Here is a 20,897-nt window from a genome sequence, read left to right as displayed (position 1 = left end):
AATCAGTTTGTTAAAGTCTCACCTTGACATGTGCATGCAGGGAACAGCTGCTTTCTGTAAATAAAGTTAGCACCGAGTTACAGCAAACTGCACGAGAAGTTTTCACCAGTTAAAAAACTTTAATTTAGTCGTCATAAAACACATTGCTTTACAACTGATTTTCACAATCAAAAGTATGGAAATAAGGCAGACTCATTCTGGAATGACGGGAAATGAAACTGTAAAAGACACACCGACCCCCACTGAAGCCATCACAACCATGAAGCTGATCCTGAACCTCCAACAGCCCCGATACGTGCCGCCATCTCCGCTCCGCCCGCAGGCTTCTGGCTGTTTAAAGGGTTTGTTTTGGTGAATTTTCTCAGTTTAAATGCAGAAATGTTGAGTGCAAACACACAAAAAAGTAAAAGGAGCTTATTGCATTTTAAGATGATCACACCAACACTGTGGACTTGATTAGGATTGTTCAAAAACCACCGAACAGGCTTACATCCTTTTAATTTGAAGAGCAGGCGGTCAGCCAATCAGAGTCCAGCATTTTGTCTGCTCATGACGTCAGCTTCACATTCATTCAATAAACTTTAACTTTGGCAAACGCCAAAAAGTGAAGAGTCCTGTGAAAACCACGTATCTCCAAAACGAATAATCGACTAAACAGACAAACTTTATTTTTGTCTAACTCAGACTGCGTCACAGCAGCTTCGTCTAAACTTTTAAATACATTCGTTTACAGACAGACGACTCTGATTTTGTCCCACATCACTGATGTTGGAGTCTACAGAGGCCCACTGGGGTCAATCTGCTCTCAGATTTGTAAACTGTGTTTTCTGAGTAACTTTATGAAATGATGCGTTCACTGTCAGCGTGGAGAGAAAAATCGATTACACTCTCAAGCCATGAAAAAACACTTTCATCTGAAAAATTCACACTCACCAAATCTGGAGATACGTGGTTTTCACTGGGCAGCGACCTCATTATGTCATGAGCCATCAGCTTCTGTCTGAACGCTGAGTCCAACATGAATTCACCACTTTCTGCCAAAGTTACAGCAGTTTGGGTGATTTCAAGCAATTTGATGACATCACAGACTTTTGCACCATCCACCAATCAGAGCTGAACCACATTTGAATCGCACTGAGCTGACAGCTGGCAGGTCGTTGAACTGTCACACAGGCCCGATGAAGCACATCAGCCGAGTTTTTAAGTGTTAAATAACAGCTAAAGAGGCTTTTCCTCACTTTAACTTTGCTCATTTTCTCATGAATGTTAAACCTTTTGGCAAATACTGATTTCAAACCCCGTTTTCAAGGCAGACATATTTTGTGTAAATGAACAAACAGAGCTGCAACAATTGGTTGATTAATCGATCAAAATAAAATAATTCTGCAACCATTTGGACGATGGATGAAAAGTTTATGACAAAACATCCGAAGATGTCATCCTGGAATCTGGGATTTAGCAACGGGCTTTTTTCTTTTAAGAGTAAACGACTGAGAAAGTGATGTCTGCTGCAGCCCTGAACACACCAGTGAGAAACACGTAAGAGACACGTCTCAGCAGGGACTCGATGCGGCGTGGTTCAGAGAGATGAGACGGCACATAACGGGGCTGTCGTCCATAATATCCAGGTGTAAACCGGCACAGTGGGGCTTCTCTTCCCTTTTGTACACACACACAGCGTCCAGTGGAAAACAAAACGGCCGTGCAGCTGCTGGTCTGCGTGCGACACCCACAGAGCCTGAAGCCCTCACGGTGGGTTTCTCCTCCTCACATGACCTGGATTTACTGTGTAAAACCGTCACATTTATACAGAAAACACAGAGACTCCCCGGACAGTCTGTGGCCTCTTGTGTCTGTACTGCAAAGAATCGGGTCCAAGAATTTAAAAAACAAAAGAAAAACGCATTCGTGAGTAAGCAGTTCTGTCTCACACGAGAGACCATGAAGATGATGAAGAGGAAGGAGTTACTCTGTACAGCGCACACACATACTTACATACATATACATGAGCTCTGCTGTGAGCAGGCACAGTGATAAACACCCACAATACCCACGTCTCCTGACGGAAGAGCCCAATTACATCATGACGCATCCACCTGTCGCTGTTTTAATGGTCCTGAGGCCGGGGGGGGGGGGGGGGGGGGGTGCTCAGGGCAGGGCTGCGTTCACTGATCTTCTACAGAAGCTCTGAGGGGAACGGTGAACCCTCTGTCACCACCTCAGGCTGGGAAAGAAGGGATTTTGCCTCGATTTCATGTGTAGAATTATTGCTCAGGTAAGATTAATCAATGAAGAATAAACCAGTGAAAAAAAAGCTTTGCTCACAGGATCTGAGACATGTCTCCTGAGCCGGTGGTCCCGAAACGATTTACAGTTAAAGCCCTCTGTGACGCAAATCACTCGTTCACAGAGCGGCTGAAATGACCCTCCACCTCTAAAGACGCTGATTAATACTCGATACGATCACTTAAGACGATTCTATACGACTTTTCCTCCAACGCCTGTTTACAATTACTCTCCAAGTAAAACAGAAATCAACACATCCAGTGAAGTAACAGATAAAAGTGATTCATCAAGGTGGGTTTGTCTCAGGTCCATGAACCGTTCACCATCAGCATTCATCGCACACGAGCTTCCCATCAGGCTGAGAAACTGCTCGCCACGACAGCACGGCGGCTGATCGTTCTAACGGGACGAACCTCCACGAGCTGAGGCGTGAACGGTGGAATCGGCCTGGTTTCTGGGGCTCTCGGTGAGAAAATGAGTCGGGAAAGTTTTCCACTAATTCTAATGTCTTTCTCGTCTCTTCAGGTTCAATTTGCTAATATGGCACTTGGAAATGGATTCAAATCGATCTGGACTGTTGCTGAGATTTACATTCTGTACATTATTTAAAAAAAAGGTTGTTTTCTTGATACAACAAGACCATCTACACCTGTGCAACTGCCATCTAGTAAAACATCACTGTGATGGAATCAGGGCTGGTTCTTCGACTTTGGACACGACAATGCAACACTGAAAACTCAGCGGGGACGTAAACAAACAGAGCTGAAGGGTCCACCTCTGAAGACGGCCTCCGGTGGAACAAATGGACACGTACAGTAGCTGTGAGATGTTTCCTCGTCAGCGTGTCTTGGTTGATTGGCTTGAACATCGTTCAAATGTTTCGAGGCCAGTTTCGAGTCATGTGACGGCCCCGCAACGAGCACCGCTCTGGTCCACGAGGTCCATCAGCGGACGACAAGCAATAAGACAATTAGATCCCACGACGTTCAAAGTGTTTCCTCTGTACACCCGCCTGAAGTCCGTCCTGAGCTCGGGGTCTAATGGTGGTGACCAACGGACAGCACCAGAGGAATGAGGCAGCCCAGCACCAGAGCTACCACCTCCACCTTGCTCAGTCCTTTGCCCCCATTCCCTCCGGCCGCGGCATGGCTGTGGCCACCGCCGCCCACCTCTGGGAGGACATGGACGGTGGCCACGTAGAGGAAGGTGCCGGCAGAGAAGAGCATGGCGACGCCGGTGGCGTTGATGTCTGACAGGGCCTCCTTGCTGCTCTGAGAGGGGAACAGACAAAAACACCGTGAGGACAAAAAAATGCGTCCCCCCCCCCCAAAGCTTCTCCTTTCTGATGGCTTGTTAACGCTTACCTGACTGAGGCCTACAAAGGTGAGCATGGCGAGGACGGGCGCCGCCAGGGCGAAGACCAGGAGATGCTTGCGAATGCGGTTCCTCTCAAGACCAGCATGCATCAGGAACGACACCAGGCCGAACGCCGCTGGAGCCTGCAGACGACGGAGCAGCAGAGTTCACACGAGCTCATATTTGAACTGCTTCAAATACTGATGTTGTAGCAAAGAAGCTACATGTTCAACCCGACAGCAGGATCTAAACAATCAGCACGGCTTCAAGGTGGACGCCAAGATCAGAGTCACTTCAACATTTGTAAAATTTTGTAAAAAAAAATAAATAAATAAAATAAATTAGCATACGAACTCTGGAGTCACAGCCAAATACACATGTATCTATGAACCACCATTACCTTGTGCAGCATGATTGCTACAAAGACAATGAGCTGAACGCTGGTCTGAGACGTCGAGGCTGCAGCTCCGAGCGCCACCCCATCAGCTGCAGACGACAGACAGAGTTACTGACACACCTTTAGTGTTTGGTCTTTAGCACGACGACACTGATGAAGTTCTGTCGTTGAGAGAAACTGCTCCATCACTCTGAATAATCAACTTTATGTTCCAACGCTCAAGCTCAGGTTGAAGCAGGATTCACTTATCGATCAACAAGTAAAGCGAGCAGTAGTACTTTTAATAGTGAAAGCAACAGAAAATGGCAGTAAATGTTTACATAGCATCAAACACCAGCAACATCCTGTGATTTAGACTGATAATGATTTTGCCATAAAAGTCTTATTTACCTGCAGCGTGGACCACGAGACCCAGGGTGGTGGTGATCTTCGAGGAGGTGACCCTTGCTGACTCTGGATCTAAACCAGACAAAAACAACCAATCAGAAACAACGATTCATTCGCAGTGATCATCAGCAGAACTGAATGATGATGACACTGAGAACGAACTGTGTGGCTGTTGGCAAACAGTTTGCAGAGCATTAGCTGCTCAAATAGAAAGTGTTCGGTGTTGGCCGTGGGGGCATCTGGGAGGACAGAACTTTCACAATCTAAGCCTCCACACAGACATTCTGGACCTGCGTACTGCTGATTTCTAAGAAGAAAACACTTTGGATGCTTTAATCTCTGCGTTCGCTGACCTTCAGTGCTGTGCACATGAGAGCTGCCTATCTGGTCCACCAGCAGCATGAAGACGAAGCCCAGCACCAGAGACACGCCGATGCAGGCGTGGAGCTGCTCGTGACTGTGCTCATGTTTCCCGCTGGCACTCAGGGCCGATTCGACTTCCCCCTTCCCCTCAGACGCTTCCACGACTCCCACCTGGCCGTGGGTGTGGTGTCCACCTGCAGAGACACAGGTCGGGACGGAGCAGAAAAATTACATCTGATGACTGATCCGGCACCACTGCCAAGCCGTGTGGCCTTCTTATGAGACGCACACAAAACAAACATCTCTGTTTGACAAAGTTTGTTACACAAGAGAAACAGACGTCAGCTGGTTGCACTTTACCATGTGCTGAACTTTGTTCTGTTTGAAAAGGATTCAAACGTTACAGTCCAGTACACTGTGAATACATTTATCACATATCTGTATGCTCCAGTCCACACCTGTGACACGAATGTGCACAAAGTGACAGGAAATGTCTATTACAAGGTCAGTGTCTGTAATCCTGAGGCAAATCATTTTAAGCACCGAGCTCTACAGAGTAAACATGGCCGACTGGTGCTGAAACCATTAAACTATTATTGTCACACGATCTGGAACCAGTTGGACAAGGTTCTTATTATTCTACAGGATTTCAAACTGAAGTCTAGACAGTGCAGACCATTTAAGCATTCACACTGTCTCATTGTTTGTTTTTAATATACCGTATGAACCAGAACTACCTGGAAAGCAGCTACATTCAGGAACACATCCATGATCGACTTAAATCAGAAACATGCACTCGATACATAAACAGGAACATTAAAAGAGAGTTTGATGCTGAACTGGACAGAAGTACAGACAAATTTGAGGACAGGTGTGTGAGACTGAGGTGCTGCAGGCGGCGAAGAGCTGCAGCTTTTACAGTGTTTGTACAGGAGCGGAGGGGCTTGGACAGAAAAATATGGAAGCGAGAAAATTTGTAAAACTCGTTTTAATTTTTTCCAGATTCCATTTATTTTTTTCCCAAATTCTGTGTTTCCTGTTTGAGTAGGAAAGGAGTGGGCTTGTGGAGCTGCTAGCACCAGATAAAGTAAAACTGGCACAAAGAGTCAGTTTGTCTGGAATAATTCATAGAGATGAAGGAAAACCTGATCTGGAAACTCAGTGATACCAAGTGTCTTCGTGGCGGACATTACCATAAACCTCTGAGTTGGACCTCCCGTTCACACGTGACCCCCAACGCTTATGCTTTGTCTACATCATACCTTTCAATTTTACACCATTGGTTGGAGAAAACAAGTGATTTGAAGATTTTCCTTTGGGCTTGTGGCAGGCACTATTCACTATTTTCAGACATTTTATAGATTGAAAAACAAAATCAAAACATTTACCTTTAATGAAAGTTGTCTTATTATGTGCTGCTTTATCAACACTAACACTGCTTTTCTCTACCCGTTTAAATTTTAAATGAAACTTTGCCTTCATCCACGGCAGTTGCAGACACAATTTTTGCAGTCCTTGAGGAAATGCACTCGGGAAACACTGATTTGATGAAATCTACCTTCGAGGATTTCTTCATAAAGTGCGTGGACCCCCTCAGGAATGATAACAGCCAGTGCAGTCCCGCACAGCAGCCCTGCTCCCAGCACAGTGATCAGCTTCAGCCTTTCCTGGGCAAACAAACCAGACAAATCTTCAGCACAAGCCTGTCTCATTGTTTAGATATCGAGGTGATTATCTGATAACACTGACGATTCAATCAGTGCTTCGGATTTAAAGGCACCGAGAGAGATTAACTTTTACCTGTCTGTAAATTTGGAAATGTGGTCAGTGCCAAAGTTAAGCCAAACTATGCGAGCTAACAGGAAGCGCTTTTTAAAGCTTTTCATGACTCACCTCTGAAAAGTTCACTGCTAAAGGTATTGTTCCGGCCACATAACATCCCACCAACATCGCCAGAGACAGCAGGCTGATGGAGCTGAAATCGTCCATGACTGCACTTTTCTTCGGCTAATCTATTGCTAAGCTAAACCATCAAAGCCAAACTGCACCTATACTTTAACACTTTATTCGTGCTCGTCAAGTTTAATTACATGCCCCGAACTGCAGCTGATTGTTAGCGATGACTGTTCATTCACTAAATGTCACGTCTCTCTTCTGGTACCAGCTCAGCTCGCTGCCAAACATCCACGTTAACTAAACGCAGACGTTACAACCGCTGGCCTCGATAGCGTTAGCAAGGCTAAGCTAACTAGCATCGGTGATTACCGGCCCTCAAAATTCACAAAAGAGGAAACCTGACACGGTAACGTTCGCCTGCAAACATCCGATACCCCGCATCTTTTCTTCCAGAGTCAGCTGTCAACAGTAATATTGCAACTTCCCGACTTGGTTAGCCGCTAACAAACTGGCTAACTGGACATCTTCTTGTTTGGTGCTGATGAAAAGTACTTCCGGGTCACAGTTCGTCGTCTCAACCTGTCGAACCTGCCACGTCTCCGCGAGACGCGTCGGACGCAGGAAAGACAGGAAGTGAAGTGACTTTTTTTTTTTTTTTTGGCATAAAAGGTGTAAACAGAGATAAATACTGACTTGTGCCTGCTTCTTCAACCTTAGATAATTCTAGATTATTTCTGTTAATTAGAAATTCTCAGTGGTTAATTAATTCAAGTAGTTTATATATATTTTTTAAAGTTTTTTCTACTTCCTGAGGAATAGATCCTGGTGGCATCTGTTGCTTTTATTCATTTGTGATTTTTAATTTTTCATGCCGTGAACACTGTTGTTTAAAGCTGTTTAAATTATAGCTAATGCCTATAATCTGTAGTGAATCAACTCATTTTTAAATACAGTGAACAATTACTTTATTATTTTAAACAAAATAACGCTTACGAATGTGATATCTGGCATGAACAAAATTAAAATAATAAAAAAAAAAACACAGCTCTGGAGAAATTTTGAGTTAGGAGGATAAGGGTAAGGGTCATCAAAGTTAAGAAATGACTAATAAAATACAACTTTATAAAGCTGCAACTAACAGTTATTTCACTGTTAGTTAATCTGTTCATTATTTTCTCCCTGGCATAATTCCATTTAAACCAGCCAAATGAAGACAACACATGAAAGAAATCAAGAAAAAAACCACCATTTTCTTAAAAAAAAAAAAGCATATTTATTAGTTCACACAATGGAGCAGTGCCTTACCATGACAACAGTAAATCAAAGCAGAATGTGTCCAACATACCGGAGGACAGATGGGTGAAATGCAGCTGTCTTTCGCCTCCACAGCATCAACAAAGGAAAAAAAATACAACCAAAGTTTTATCATGCAGTGTGTTTGTGCAGACCCTTCCTGTTCACTGCTCAGACTCTCCCTTCCAAACACAAACACATACAAGGCAGCAGCTCCTTGCTGATGGAATGGAGGGTGTACAGACATATGATTACAGTCTGCCGGACCAGAGGACTGTAGGCGGCAGAACTGTGAGCAAAGGAAGTCAGACAGAGAGACGTGGTCTTTATTTCACCAGCCCGATCTTCTTTGCCTCTGTTTCATATATCAACAGCCTCCACATTTTTACTATGAAGACTTCTGCTTCTTCATCGAGAACCTGAACACAAACGGGTTGGTTAGACAAACCTTCAAACAAGCAGATTAATACATCTATGCAATCAATGTTAGCAACTGTAAGATTGCACTTATGGACAGCAGTACTTAGAGCTAAAGATAACATCTGCATGCTAAGTGGGTATAATAACCGTGCTTATGGTCTTATTTTAGCATTTTAGCATGATAACATTTGCTAAAATAGCACTAAACACCAAGTACAGCTGAGTTTGGTGAAAATGTCTTCAGTTTTGCAGTTATCTGGTCATAAGCTGAAGGATTGTACAATGTAATCCATTTGAGAGCTGATTTGATTTCACTCAGAAACACAAATGTGAAGTTGACAGTAGTGCCAGATGAAAAGTCAGGGGGGTCACCAGAGTCTTTATGGTTCTTCCTCTGGGGATCATGAGTGTCATGACTAATGACAAAAGTTCCTGACAGACCATCTAATAGCGGAGACATTTCGCGTGGACCAAAGTGGTGGACAGACTACCAGACGAACGGAACAACACTGCCATTGCTTGAGTCTTTATGCTACCCGAAGTCAAAAGGTAAAATAACATATTTATTCTAAATACATTATTATTCTGCCAGTGTTTTTAGTATACATCAAAATATTCAAAATAAGAAGAAGTATGAATTGAAATTAAGGTCAGCAAATGATCACTGTAGATTCAAATAACCCGTAACCCCTTTGTGATCCAGCACCCAATTCAACTTACCATAGCAACATCATCAAGAATACCCTGAGGGGTGCTGTGTGCCATCACCTGGGGAGAGACGAAGAAGCACTCAGTTAACAGGAGCAGCACAAAAGATTTCAACACACACACAAAATAAATCAAAATCAATAACTATTTCTAATGATTACATTCAGAAGCTTTCATATTTTCCATGGGAACCAGCAGCTTAAATTACAGCATCAAACTGGAAAAAAACGGAGCCGATCACAAACCTTCGAACAGACAAAATCAACCAGCGTGGGTTCCTCCTCGCCGATGTATTCAATGATCTTCTTATTGATCCAAGGTCTAATGCGGCGATCCATCAGAGTCTGCAGAGAGATTACCAGAAAATGCAAACTCAGGATCTGAACATTCTGACCTTCAAAACGCTGAAAGCTGTTGCTCATAAAGTGGCCGGAGGCTCTTTACCGAGTCGACCATGGCCCAGTCCAGAGGGTAGGAGAAGAGCTCAGGCCTGGCTGTGGGGATCTTCTCGATAAGGCTCTTTATGTGCTTGCGTTTCTCCTCCGTGTTGATGCTGCCTTTGGCCCCTGAAATTTCCGCCCCATCCAGCCCCAGACTCTTGTCATCGTCACCGTAGTCCAGTGGAACCAGCTTCCTTTTGCGCGGCTGCTCGTCAGCCTCTTCATCATCAAACTTGTTGAAAACGCTCTCCACGGTCGCCAGCTTCTTCCGCTTCCCAGCGTTGAGCTGGCTGGGACTGTTGGTGGCACCTGGAGAGGAGAGGAAACACCTTATTTTTCAGGCGCGAAGCGGCTAAAGGAATCGATCCGTCTGCGTGTGAAGTTCGCTGCTCTACTCACCCAGTTTGAGGCTGAGGCCAATCTTGGGCCGATGTTCCTCTGGAGGCTGGACCTCGGGAGTGTTCTCGCCGGGAATGATGATGCCGCAGGGAGAGTCGTTGCCGGGTGTGTTTGGAGTCGCGTTCCCACTGGCGGAGGACACTGAGGGAGCAGTAGTGATTGGTCGCATGATGGGTTTGAGCTGCGGCTTGGCCTCTTGTGAGTCCTCGCCATCAGGGTAGTCATCCTCCTCCGCTTCGACGTCATCCTCGTCCGAATGCTGCGGCGGGGCTCGAGGCATCGGCTCTGAGGGCCTCCCTGACCCCCTCTTCTCCCGATCCCGGTCCTTGTGGGACTTCTCCTGGTTCACCTCCTCCTCGGGTTCAAGTTTCAGAGGAGGCTGTCGTCTGCGCTCCGCCTCCTCCTCCATCTACACAAATAGACGTGACGCATGAAAAATGACCTCACATTCTGGTGACATTTTCATTTAGAAATGTCAGGACTCAATGTTTGGTGACTGGGGGTATTTTGACCCCCAGAACCCTCCAGAGGCTGGCGGTGTTGAAAGACTGTTGAAAGACGACAGTCCTTGAAGAATCATGTGCTACAAATGCTTCTATATTCCATCAAAACCACTTTAATCTACATGTCTCATTTAACATTTAGCCACAAATAAATGTTCACACAAACCAGATCCTGTGAAAAACCATTAAATTCTGTGACTCAGCATAACTGGGAAACTTTGAATGACTTGTGACATGACTGCTGGTCATGTGGCCTCCACGTCAGGCAGGTAATCAGACATGAACTGTAGTAACCTGGTTAATGTAAACACACACACCTCACCTCTGACCTTATTTTAGAGCCATGACGATTAGAAACCCTGACATTCGTATCTGTGGTGTCACTGCTCTTCTGGAGAAATCCATCTGGGAGAAAAACCAGGTTTCTCCTGAAAGCAGGTTTCTCTTGATTTTCATTAATCCTGATTACAGAAACTACAGCTCACTGGAGAAAGACGAGCGTAACCGGGTAACTAAAGTGCACGTGACTGCGACGTCCGACTCACCCTCTGCAGCTCGGCGTCAGGGTCAGGGTGACCTTCAGCCAGAAGCCTCTGTCTGATCTCCTCCAGCTCCTCCTTCTCCCGCTTCCTGTCTCGCTCGTCCAATTCTGTCTCCTTTTCACGGTCACGAAGTCGCTTCTGCAACGCGCTGCCCCTGAGGATGACGGCGAGAAGTGATGAGGAATGCAAAGCACGAGCAAACGTCTGTACCTCACTCTGAAGATAATAACCTGTAGTATTTGGGGTCGTCTCTGTCGTCGTCGTAATCTTCAAGGAATTCTTTCAGTCTTTTGGCTTCCTTCATCTGAAATTGAACCCAGTAACATGAATACATAAATCCAGCAAGTCAACATATCTGCCATAACACATTGTCTCAATGACTATTTGAGGACACTGATCTGGTTTCACGTGTACCATCTCACGACGCCTCTCGTCCTCCCTCTCTGTGTCTTTGCTGTAGTCACGAGCTTTCTTCCGCTCTCGGATCTCCCAGTTTTTCAGCCGCTATAGGAAGGAAAAAGAGCAAATGGCAAACAATTGTGCACAATTATTCAAACTGAAGTTTAATACATCAGAATGAGAGGAGAGACAGCGCTGTACGTACCTCTTGGTAAGCCGCCTCCTTGTCCCTAAGCCTCCTCTCAAGCCTTCTCCGTTCGTACACGTCCTCCTCATCTTCTTCACGGTCACGTTTTTTGTCTTCTCTAGTCCTCTCTCTGCAGAACACAAGGGGTGACTGGTCTTAGCTTGTTTCATTATCTTAAAGTTGAAATGAGAGGAAAATATAAAGAATGGAACAAAAAAAAGACAGGCACTTATTTCACGTGTAGTCTTGTTGATTTGGGCCGAGTCTGCGCCAACTGCCTCAAGCAGAGCTGCAGTTCACCAGAGCGGGTTCATTACATCATGTTTACACAAGCCGGCACACCTGCCTGCACTGAACTACAGGTATGTGCTGCACCTAGCGCATATTTCGTAGCTGTTCTGGAGCTTTCACACACATCAACAAGCTCTTTAGAGCGGCTGCTAACTATCTTTATGAACTTTATCATCAGTGCGTTTTGTTGGGATAGCGTCAGCTCCATTGAACTGTGCTGTTACTTTCGAGAATGTGTGGTTCCAATGAATTGTGTTACATTATACGGCGCCTTTTCTCAAAAAAGTTGGGACACGGTGTCATAAATAAATAAAAACAGAATGCAAAGTGTTCTACAAAGTGTTCCTGAGCCCATGTAGTAATCTCCTTCATCCAATCATGTGTTCACAAAGTGGTGAACCTCGCTCCACCCTCACTCCTGAGCGACTGAGCCTTCCCAGGATGCCCCTTTTATACCCAATCATGATACTCTCACCTGTTACCAATCAACCTGTTTACCTGTGGAATGTTCCAAACAGGTGTTTTTGGAGCGTTCCACATCTTTCCCAGTCTTTAGGTGCTCCTGTCCCAACGTGTTTGAAATGTGTTGTTGCATTAAATTCAGAATAAGCAGATAGTTACGAAAATCACTGAAGCTGAACATTTAACATATTGTCTTTGGACTGTTTCCAGCTGATATATGTTGAAGGATTACCAAGTTGTCACACTCTGTTTTATCTATGTTTTACACAACGTCCAACCTTTCTGGAATCGTGATTGTATTAAAAGGTGTTTTGCGTCCCTCCATGTAAGGCAGTTGGGTTGCTCATAAAGGCAGGAATCACATGCAGGGCTGCTGTGGAGGATATACCTGCACGCACCTAATAAACTGCCAACGGCACTGTTCCAGATCTATCAATGACTCAAATATATGCAAACACAAATTAGTGATAAAATAGCTAACAGGCTTACGGCCCACCCCCGAGCCACCACGTACACACACATCATACTTTTATTTTATCAAAATTGTACTATAATTATACTACTTTACCATATACAAGAGCATAGAGTTAAACTAAATGTTGCGCATTAAAAGGGAGTCTGAGCATCGGGTGTGACGTCACCGTCCTCCCACTGACCTCGATCTGCTGCGACCTTCGCTGACGTCTCGACTCCTCTCCCTCTCGCGCTCCTTCGTCCTCTCCCGTTCACGATCTCTCTCCCGTTCGCGGTCGCGATCCCTGTCTCTTTCCCGCTCCTTGTCCCTCTCTCTCTCCCTTTCCTTCTCTTTCTCGCGGTCGCGGCGCTCCCTCTCGCGCTCCCTCTCTTTGTCCCTCTCTCTCCTTTCCCTCTCGATCTCCAGTCGCTCCTTTTCCTTCTTTCCTTTTTCCTCCTCCAGTTTCTGCAGGAGCCCAACAGGAAGAAAAGGGGAGAAAGGTGTTACTAGATTGTCAGTACCGAAGAGATCAAACTAAAATCCAGAGATACACAGGTTATCAGCAGTGAAAATGATTTGACTTCCTGGGTCAGGCATGCTCACATACTGCCATGACTCATTGCCTTGGAGAGGCTGGCTGCTGCAAGTGAGGAAGTCCTCTTATCCCTGATGCTTCCTCCTGGAAGAGTGGTCGGCTGCTTGAGCAGGTTTAATGCAGATACTGCTCAATTCAGGACATGCTTACTTAAAACCATGAACTGCAGGTCAACCTTGAAACACACCTCAAAATTTAAGGTAATCTGTGTTAAGGGAGGAGTAACAGCAGGAGCGGGAGGCGAAACAAACGACTGGGAAAACTTTTCTGGTCTTTTATCAGCACTTTTTCACTCTGAACATTTAAATTATTGTATTTTGTTACATCACTTCCTGTCCTGGCTCTGGTATTCAGCCCTCCTCTTAGCACATACTGCTGAATGATTTTTCTCACATATGTAACAGGTCAACTCGTCCTCTGCAGTTACTATGTGCTGCATGATGATCTGAGATTATGCTCTGATGTAAGAAGAGGCCATTCCAATAAAAACTCAGCTGTAGGCAATTACGAATTGGTCAAACCCATATCCACCCACTATTCGAATCAATGTGCACTCAGGCGACTGACGAAACGTAACAGACTTGACCTGATATGAGAGATACTGTTGGTTAAAAAGCATCACGCTTAGCGTGACGGAGTTTAGCTACACCATGTGCGCATGGTCTAAGTGGTACTGACTGCCTTAACGTGACATGACTCTTTGGGTTGAGGGTTTCATTGGGAAATGGGGTTACTCATGCCATAAAGCACTTAAAAGTATTCACCAAGTCCCAAATCAGCTTTGAAGCATTAGGTCAACAAGTTCGCTAAGTTCTAACTATACACTTAAGATCAGCGCTATATAATGCTCTGCTTTGGTCTTACCTATGGGTGCCAAGTGGATTAAAACAAGCCCAGGATTAACATGGCAAATGGCCCAACTAAGTGAATTACATAATCAGCTCCCATGTGTTTTCCACATGGTCATCTGAGATGCAGGGGAACAGCGCCAGGCTGCAAGTGCAGCAGTGAGGAGCTCAGAGGGACAGACCCGGGAAGATTATATCGTAATCTTCTGTGGTAAATAGTATATAACTGAAATACAAGTGGACACAGATTTTAACATTTTTTTACAGAACAAAATACATGAAAGTTGAAGAAAGGGAGGAATGATCCTACTAACGATACTGACATCATGTTTAAATGTCCCATCTTATCTGGAATGTGCTCTAAATGCCGAAACAAACACTAAATGTTGACCATTTGTCCGCTTGATAAATAGTTGACAGACACATCATGGCATGTTCTACAGACCGTTTCGGAGCTATTGGTGTGCAACTTACAGGTGATGAACTACGGTTTCAGCGCTTCTCTGCCCCTACACATCCTACAGGCTACGCGTAGGAGGAAAAGCAGGTCAAGTGTAAAGTCAAAATAATCAGGAAAAATGTCCAAGCGATGCCTGTGAAGCAGTTTATCTAATCACAGTTCATCCACACAAAGAACATCAAATACAAGGTTTTGAATTCATGTCTGAAGCAGGTCAGATACTGTATTCCATTTTACCACAAGGAAATTAGTGAAGCAGTCTTACCGGCTGGTCGTCTTCTGGAGTCTCTCTGGCCTCTCCAACCCAGTAACTGGTTTAAAAAACCTCAACCAGTTCAGACCCACAGACCAAACAGTCTCCTAACTGGTTTTAACAATGTGTGACAGCTGTCGGTGTTAAGTGCTGTTCATCTTCACTGGTCTGAATTGTCAAAAATCCCATTAGATATGTGGGTCTGACAGCTGGGAAGTGATAAACAAACATAAAGAGGAGGGGGTGGAGGAGGTCTGAACTACCTGTCCTACACAAGCTGCTGATTCAGGTTTGAAAACCAATTTTTTTGTCCAATCTGGAGGGAGGAAACCCAAACATCAGGGCACTTCAGGGCACCTTACAGCTCGTCAGTTAACCCTGTTTTCTAACATCCTCCCATCCTCGAACTTACCTCATGTTCTAAAACGCTGATTTTGTCTTTGTTTGAACAAGCTGCTTGAAATCACTGTTTCCAACGCTGTGACAGAGGTGGGCTGTAAGCTGCATGCACGCCAACAGAAGCTGTCGACCTTTCAGTTCCTCTCCGCTGGTTCTGTTTGTTATTTTAATATTGTACTGCATTATATTGTATAGGTTTTGACTATTAGTTCCACGTTGTTTCCACATTACGACTTAAGGGCTCATGAACGCATCGAAGTCAGGCGATCGACTTCCTGTCTCAGGAAATGGAACAACCCGAGGAGCACCTGAATGCAGCATAAGTTAAGACTTCAGGGTCACGTCCAGTTCCGTGAGGTGTTTACATTATTTTGTCCCTGCAGCTTGTTCCTCCTCACTCAAACACAAATAACGTCAATGTGATTTAAAAATACACTCATATAGTTAATTTAGTTTCATGTTCTGTCATGTTAACTAACTGGGTGGGACTGAAAGTCATTGAGACACAGAAAAGAAGAGAGAAAAATAAAAGTTGGATTAAAAAAAGAAATAAAAAAAATAATAATAACAAACAGACTTACCTTGTTTGTCTTCAGACCACAGAGTGCTGTGGAGGGGCGCTCCCTGCTTTAGTAAAACTACATGCTGCAGTTTAAACTACTGCAGTGGTTAGGCTCATTCAGTCTGTGTGTTCTTCAAACACATTTATTATCTGAGGACCTGCAGAGGTTCACTGAGCTGCCCGGCCTTGAAAAATCTGACTGAGTGCAACTATAACAAGCTACATTTTAGACATCGCTAGTAAAACGTACATCCCACTTCCAGCAGCAGTACCAGCGGTACTTCGCCTCCATGAGCCCACATCTAAGTAAAAGTAATGTGAGTGAAGTGAGAGCCAGCTGCCCCTCTGCAAAGCCTCCAGAAGGGAGCGCCCAACATGAGTAAAGAAGAAATGAAAGATCATACTTACATCCTATCCTCGCAACTTTTTCCAAAGCTGAGATTCTGAGATTCATCTTGCTCTAGTCACCAAATGAACTCTACCACATTGGTGGGGTTTAATCAATAGATTAGCTTTAAATGGAATTTAACATTGTGTCCATGCACTCTGTGTGTTGACTTTAGCTTGTGCAGAGCTAAAACCGTTCGTGTCAAATCAGTATTACGAGTAATAATAACTCTTGCACAATTTGGAAATACTGACATGTACTGTAAAGCCATCTATGAGTGGCTGATGTAGTATTTGAATACATTAAGCCTTTAATAGATACTATACAATCTCTGAATCAACATCTACTACTTTCCATTCCTTTTATGTATGAATTTGGCTAACTCATGTATATACTAACAGACGACCTCCATACTATATTTGACAGTAACAGAACAGAATCATGGAGGAATTAAACTGCAGCTCCATTTGCTGTTGAGGAATTTTCTAATTACAAATGTGGAGGATTTCTTCTCCAAAACCTAAATTACTGAGTAACAACAGCAGTTTGATACATTACCTTGTGTGTGTCGCGAAATTTACTGATCTCTCTGGAAATCAAGTCTCTCTTGTCATCCTCCATCTCCATGGCATTGATATCCTCCTTACACAAAGGAGAGAGAGACAGGAAGAAAACACACTAAGCGCTCAGCAGGACCAAAGATAAGAAACTCACAGAACATCTGCATTATCAGTCTGTACCTCCTCTTTCTTCTCTTTCCGCTTCTTGTTGCGGGGCTGACTGTCAGGGTCCTGCGAGGGAGCATTGAGCTCATTTGCATACTCTCGGATCAGGACATCTATGGCCCCCTTCACGACCTGGTCCCGACGCAGGGTCTCCTCATCGAGAACTTCCTCCTCATCTTCGTCCCCGGTCTTTGACCCGCCTGCAGCTCCCTGTGAGATAAAGCCAGAAAAGTGGGAGAAGCAAACTTAAACACAATTTCACAAATGATGCACATAACAGAAATATTCACTTTATCTTATACACAGCAGGTGGACAGCATACCCCGTTGGCACTCCTCCTCTTGGCCTTCCACTCATCTAGCTGGGCTTTGGTCTTGGCATCTACCTTGACCAACAGCTTCTTATCCCCTAAGAGCAACTCGTGCAGAAGTCTGAGGGCTCGCAGAGTGGATTCAGGCTCTTTATACTCACAGAACCCAAAAGCTTCCAGGATTTGAGAGCACAGAGTTAGTTAGCTCCACAGATATTATACAATAACAAAGTACCTCACAACTTGAAATATTTGCAGTGAAAAATGTGGAATTTGGTTGTCTTTTTCTGTAAACTAGTGCCAAAAAGCCTAATTATATCCAATGTGATTCAAAAAGAGTACAGCAGGGTGAATACATTTCAAGAGGATTACAGTAACTCTCTGGTAGCATCTATACTCTCTGGACTGACACATGCAGTAACATAAAAAATGGTTGTGCCCTTTATGTTTTTACCTTGAAGTTTACCAGAGGCACCTTGGACCCTTTTCCAGCTTAGAACAATACCACATTTCTACATGGAAAGAAAAGAGAGAAAAGGAATCATTAGCGGTCACATCACACATGCTGGTGTTCAATTAATGATCAGTTAAATTAATGACTGAGAAGAACGTTGGTGACAAAGTATTTGTGTATTTAAGTTTCCAGGGATTTGTACCTGTGATACAATGTGCTGCTTACCTTGATGAGCTGTTGGAGGTTTGAGTTTGTACAACCTGCAACTCTTAACCTAAGAAGGTTACTGCTGATGCCTATTATTTCACCGTTCTGCTCTTGCAGTATTTATACCTTGAATTTCACTTAGTCAACTCACCGCTAGAAGCTGCCTAACCAGCATGTCAGATGCCTTTTCAGAGATGTTCCCTACAAATACGGTGGTGGTGGGGCCGCTGCTGTCCTCTGAGTCCTTGGCTCTGATGGTGCCAGGCTCCTTCTTTGGTGCCATCGGCTTCTGTGCTACAGCAATTGTGGTTGGGACAAGGACCTGCAACACCAAATTATGTTTAATATTACAAGATTTTTACAATAAACATAAGGGTCAGTGAAGCTGCCTCCACTGAGCAGCAGACTTGCTGAAGACCTGAGATAAAAACTTTATGTGTAAAGGTTATGTCGAATAAGCAGATCATGCAGAAGAGATGATGCTTCAATAGAAACTCCTGTTTGTAACTCACTGTGGGTGTGGGGGTTACTACGCCCATGTGAACCGGGATCATGGGAGTACCTAAAATAGACACAAAATACAAACCATGTATTGATGCATGCAACACACAACCACAGAGAATGATATGATACTATTATGTATGCAATTACCTAAGATAATAATCCACAAGGTTTACCAAACAAATACTGGCAACTGTCCTGCGATTTGTTTATGTAAGAGGTAGAATGTGGGACGAGGACTTAGTGTTTGCTATTATTCACAGTCTAAAATGTTCCATGACCATTTCCAAGTCCAAAACACAAACCTTTAATGCTTTCATTGGCTCTTTTTGTTTGGACAACAGTCACTCAGAGTTGGATCATTGTCAAAATAAGTCTTTTGTTCATGGATGATATCAAATCAAACTGTGAGACAGCAGCTACGGATGTTTTACAGTGTCACCTTGTCTGAGTTGTTGACATACAAGAGATCAAACTGAGACTCTGAGATCCTCAGTATGCACCGTTTCCACTAACATTCACACAATGGACCCAGAGCTTGATTCACAATCACATAGCCGTTACTACTGACGTGACCACGCAGGTGTTCAGTAAGGCTACCTGGCGGGACAGTGGAGGCAAATCCCCCGTACTGAGGAGGTGGAATCCTGGGAGGTAACTGCGGGATGCCAATCTGCTGGCGGTTGATCGGAGGAGGGTAAGACATCCTTAAATACAAGGGAACCTACAGAGGAAAGAGGATATTAAAGTAAGGACCAGAGCAACGCCGTTAACATTTTTCGGGGTTACGCAGGGTCGTGTCAATGTTCGCCCCAGCATTATTGATTTAACGTGGATACCACGACTGACTGCTAACTTTCAAAGCTAAACAGTTGCGACATCTGCTTCACACAAAAGTGGCTATCCTCCCCGTTTAACGTTAACTAGCTAAAGTAGCTCAAGCTAGCTAACACACAATCTGTGGCCTTGCTAGTTCCCGCTAGCTGCAGCGGTCATGCAGCATAACTAATTTACTCACCAGTCAGGTGTAAAATAAAAACCAGTGTTTAATAATAGTATGGGTTATCCAAATAAAAGCCCATTGATATCGAGAAACGGAAAAACGGAACGCCAAAGATTAGCGTTAAAACTGTCACCGGTGAGCTACACGAACCCCTTTAGATACAAATAACTGGGTCCTATTCTTTTCGCAATGAATCATGGGATAGCACTGCACTCACCGGCATTATGCCCTAAATTTAGGCTCTCAGGACGGCGCCTGATTATAATCACATGACTTGTCAAAAAAGCACAAATTTACTTTAGAAAACAAATTTGGCAGAAGCTTTTATTCAGACCAACATATTGTATAGTTTCTGTCCCTCCGCATACATGTTTCACATGTGACCTGCATGCATGTGGTCAAGAGGGATAAACACGGGCGTAGTTCATGGGGTTGTAGTTCACTACAACCCCATGAACTACGATGTCTGCCTTTATTTTGCTTAAGTTACTTTATTTTTGTACAGCAGCACAGACTTCAAAACAGTCACCACATGCACTTCCAGGCAACAATAAAGTAAGAGATGATAACATATAATTCACAGGTGGACCAACCCTTGCACTTGCACTGACAGCACTGGCTTTGAGTACTGTGCTGCTTTGATTGCTCTTGTGTGCTTTCTATTTTTATTTCTTTTCTAATTTTTATTTCATATACTTCTAATTATCATTATTTTTATTTTATCTTCCCAGACTGCAGATCCCATCATCCCATCATACATCAAATAGTATTGTGTAGGACTTTAGTAGGACTAAATCCGTAGGAGGGCGGGATTTGACGCATCTAAGGGACAGGTTTTTCCTGTCAGGCTGTAATCAGGTAAGGAGACTCTTTTCACAATATTAAATTCTCTGTATTCTCCGTTTTCAAACGCTTGGAGGCGCCAAATGCTGTTCTTTATTTTGCCAGGAGGGACCGCAGCTTTACTTCCGCGATGTGTTCGGACCTGAGATTTGAAGCCTCTGGCCGGGTCACGCTTCACAGCTCAGCACAGGCTGATTATGTAAGAAGAAAAACACTTGTGTCGCTCAGCAACCAGCGTCCTCAGATCAGGCTCTGGAGCTCCATTACGGAGAAACAGCAGGCGATGGATCTATTCAGTGTGATGAAAATCTCTTATTTTCTGCGAGTTCAGTCTTTGAATATACATGAACAATGAATGTTTTCAAGAACGCAACACAAATGACAATAATATAATAATAAACTTTATTTATAGCACTTTTCTTGAGGACTTAAGTACAGAGGAAGTAAAGACAATACAAAGAATAAGATCAAATGAATAGGAAGAAAACCAGTGTAGGTTATTATGACCAAAAACAGGATTAACAGGGTTTTCATCATAGCCTTCCCCGACAACAACAGACACTGAA

At 44.1% G+C, this 20,897-nt stretch overlaps 2 protein-coding genes across 3 annotated transcripts; both read right to left on the bottom strand.

The window, feature by feature from the left end:
• Positions 1–103: 103 nt before the first annotated feature.
• slc39a9 (solute carrier family 39 member 9) lies at positions 104–7,253 on the bottom strand. Its single transcript, XM_070979995.1, has 7 exons — positions 6,683–7,253; positions 6,348–6,456; positions 4,780–4,983; positions 4,430–4,498; positions 4,043–4,128; positions 3,651–3,785; positions 104–3,557 (listed from the first exon to the last, which is right to left on the bottom strand). The coding sequence occupies exons 1-7, from the start codon at positions 6,776–6,778 to the stop codon at positions 3,324–3,326; spliced, it is 933 nt and encodes a 310-aa protein (XP_070836096.1). The 5' UTR covers positions 6,779–7,253; the 3' UTR covers positions 104–3,323.
• Positions 7,254–7,635: 382 nt separating this feature from the next.
• Positions 7,636–19,678, bottom strand: rbm25a (RNA binding motif protein 25a). 2 transcript variants are annotated; one of them, XM_070978882.1, is made up of 18 exons: positions 19,504–19,678; positions 19,086–19,209; positions 18,497–18,546; positions 18,136–18,306; positions 17,778–17,835; positions 17,336–17,496; positions 17,029–17,223; positions 16,847–16,927; positions 12,986–13,248; positions 11,595–11,706; positions 11,405–11,494; positions 11,221–11,294; positions 10,994–11,144; positions 9,946–10,354; positions 9,551–9,855; positions 9,352–9,450; positions 9,119–9,166; positions 7,636–8,397 (listed from the first exon to the last, which is right to left on the bottom strand). In XM_070978882.1, the coding sequence occupies exons 2-18, from the start codon at positions 19,189–19,191 to the stop codon at positions 8,305–8,307; spliced, it is 2,466 nt and encodes an 821-aa protein (XP_070834983.1). In that variant the 5' UTR covers positions 19,192–19,209; positions 19,504–19,678; the 3' UTR covers positions 7,636–8,304. The 2 variants fall into 2 exon arrangements, with proteins under 2 accessions (XP_070834983.1, XP_070834982.1); XM_070978881.1 differs by having other exon boundaries at positions 7,941–8,397; positions 16,847–16,930.
• Between the last annotated feature and the right edge of the window lie 1,219 nt (positions 19,679–20,897).

The sequence above is a fragment of the Chaetodon trifascialis genome, chromosome 14 (genome assembly GCF_039877785.1).
Source record: "Chaetodon trifascialis isolate fChaTrf1 chromosome 14, fChaTrf1.hap1, whole genome shotgun sequence".
Lineage (NCBI taxonomy): Eukaryota > Metazoa > Chordata > Actinopteri > Chaetodontiformes > Chaetodontidae > Chaetodon > Chaetodon trifascialis.
This window is presented reverse-complemented; position numbering and strand designations above follow the sequence as displayed.

What these genes read in the sequence shown, in the direction of transcription:
- slc39a9 (XM_070979995.1), bottom strand. Translation starts at nt 6,778, where the DNA reads ATGGACGATTTCAGCTCCATCAGCCTGCTGTCTCTGGCGATGTTGGTG. An exon ending in TCATGTGCACAGCACTGAAG is followed by an intron (nt 4,499 to 4,779) that starts GTCAGCGAACGC and finishes TGTCTGGTTTAG; the next exon opens with ATCCAGAGTCAGCAAGGGTC. An exon ending in TCTCGTGGTCCACGCTGCAG is followed by an intron (nt 4,129 to 4,429) that starts GTAAATAAGACT and finishes TGTCGTCTGCAG; the next exon opens with CTGATGGGGTGGCGCTCGGA.
- rbm25a (XM_070978881.1), bottom strand. Translation starts at nt 19,191, where the DNA reads ATGTCTTACCCTCCTCCGATCAACCGCCAGCAGATTGGCATCCCGCAG. An exon ending in TGGTTAGGCAGCTTCTAGCG is followed by an intron (nt 17,836 to 18,135) that starts GTGAGTTGACTA and finishes CTTTCCATGTAG; the next exon opens with AAATGTGGTATTGTTCTAAG. An exon ending in TTCTTGATGATGTTGCTATG is followed by an intron (nt 8,398 to 9,118) that starts GTAAGTTGAATT and finishes GTTTGTGTTCAG; the next exon opens with GTTCTCGATGAAGAAGCAGA.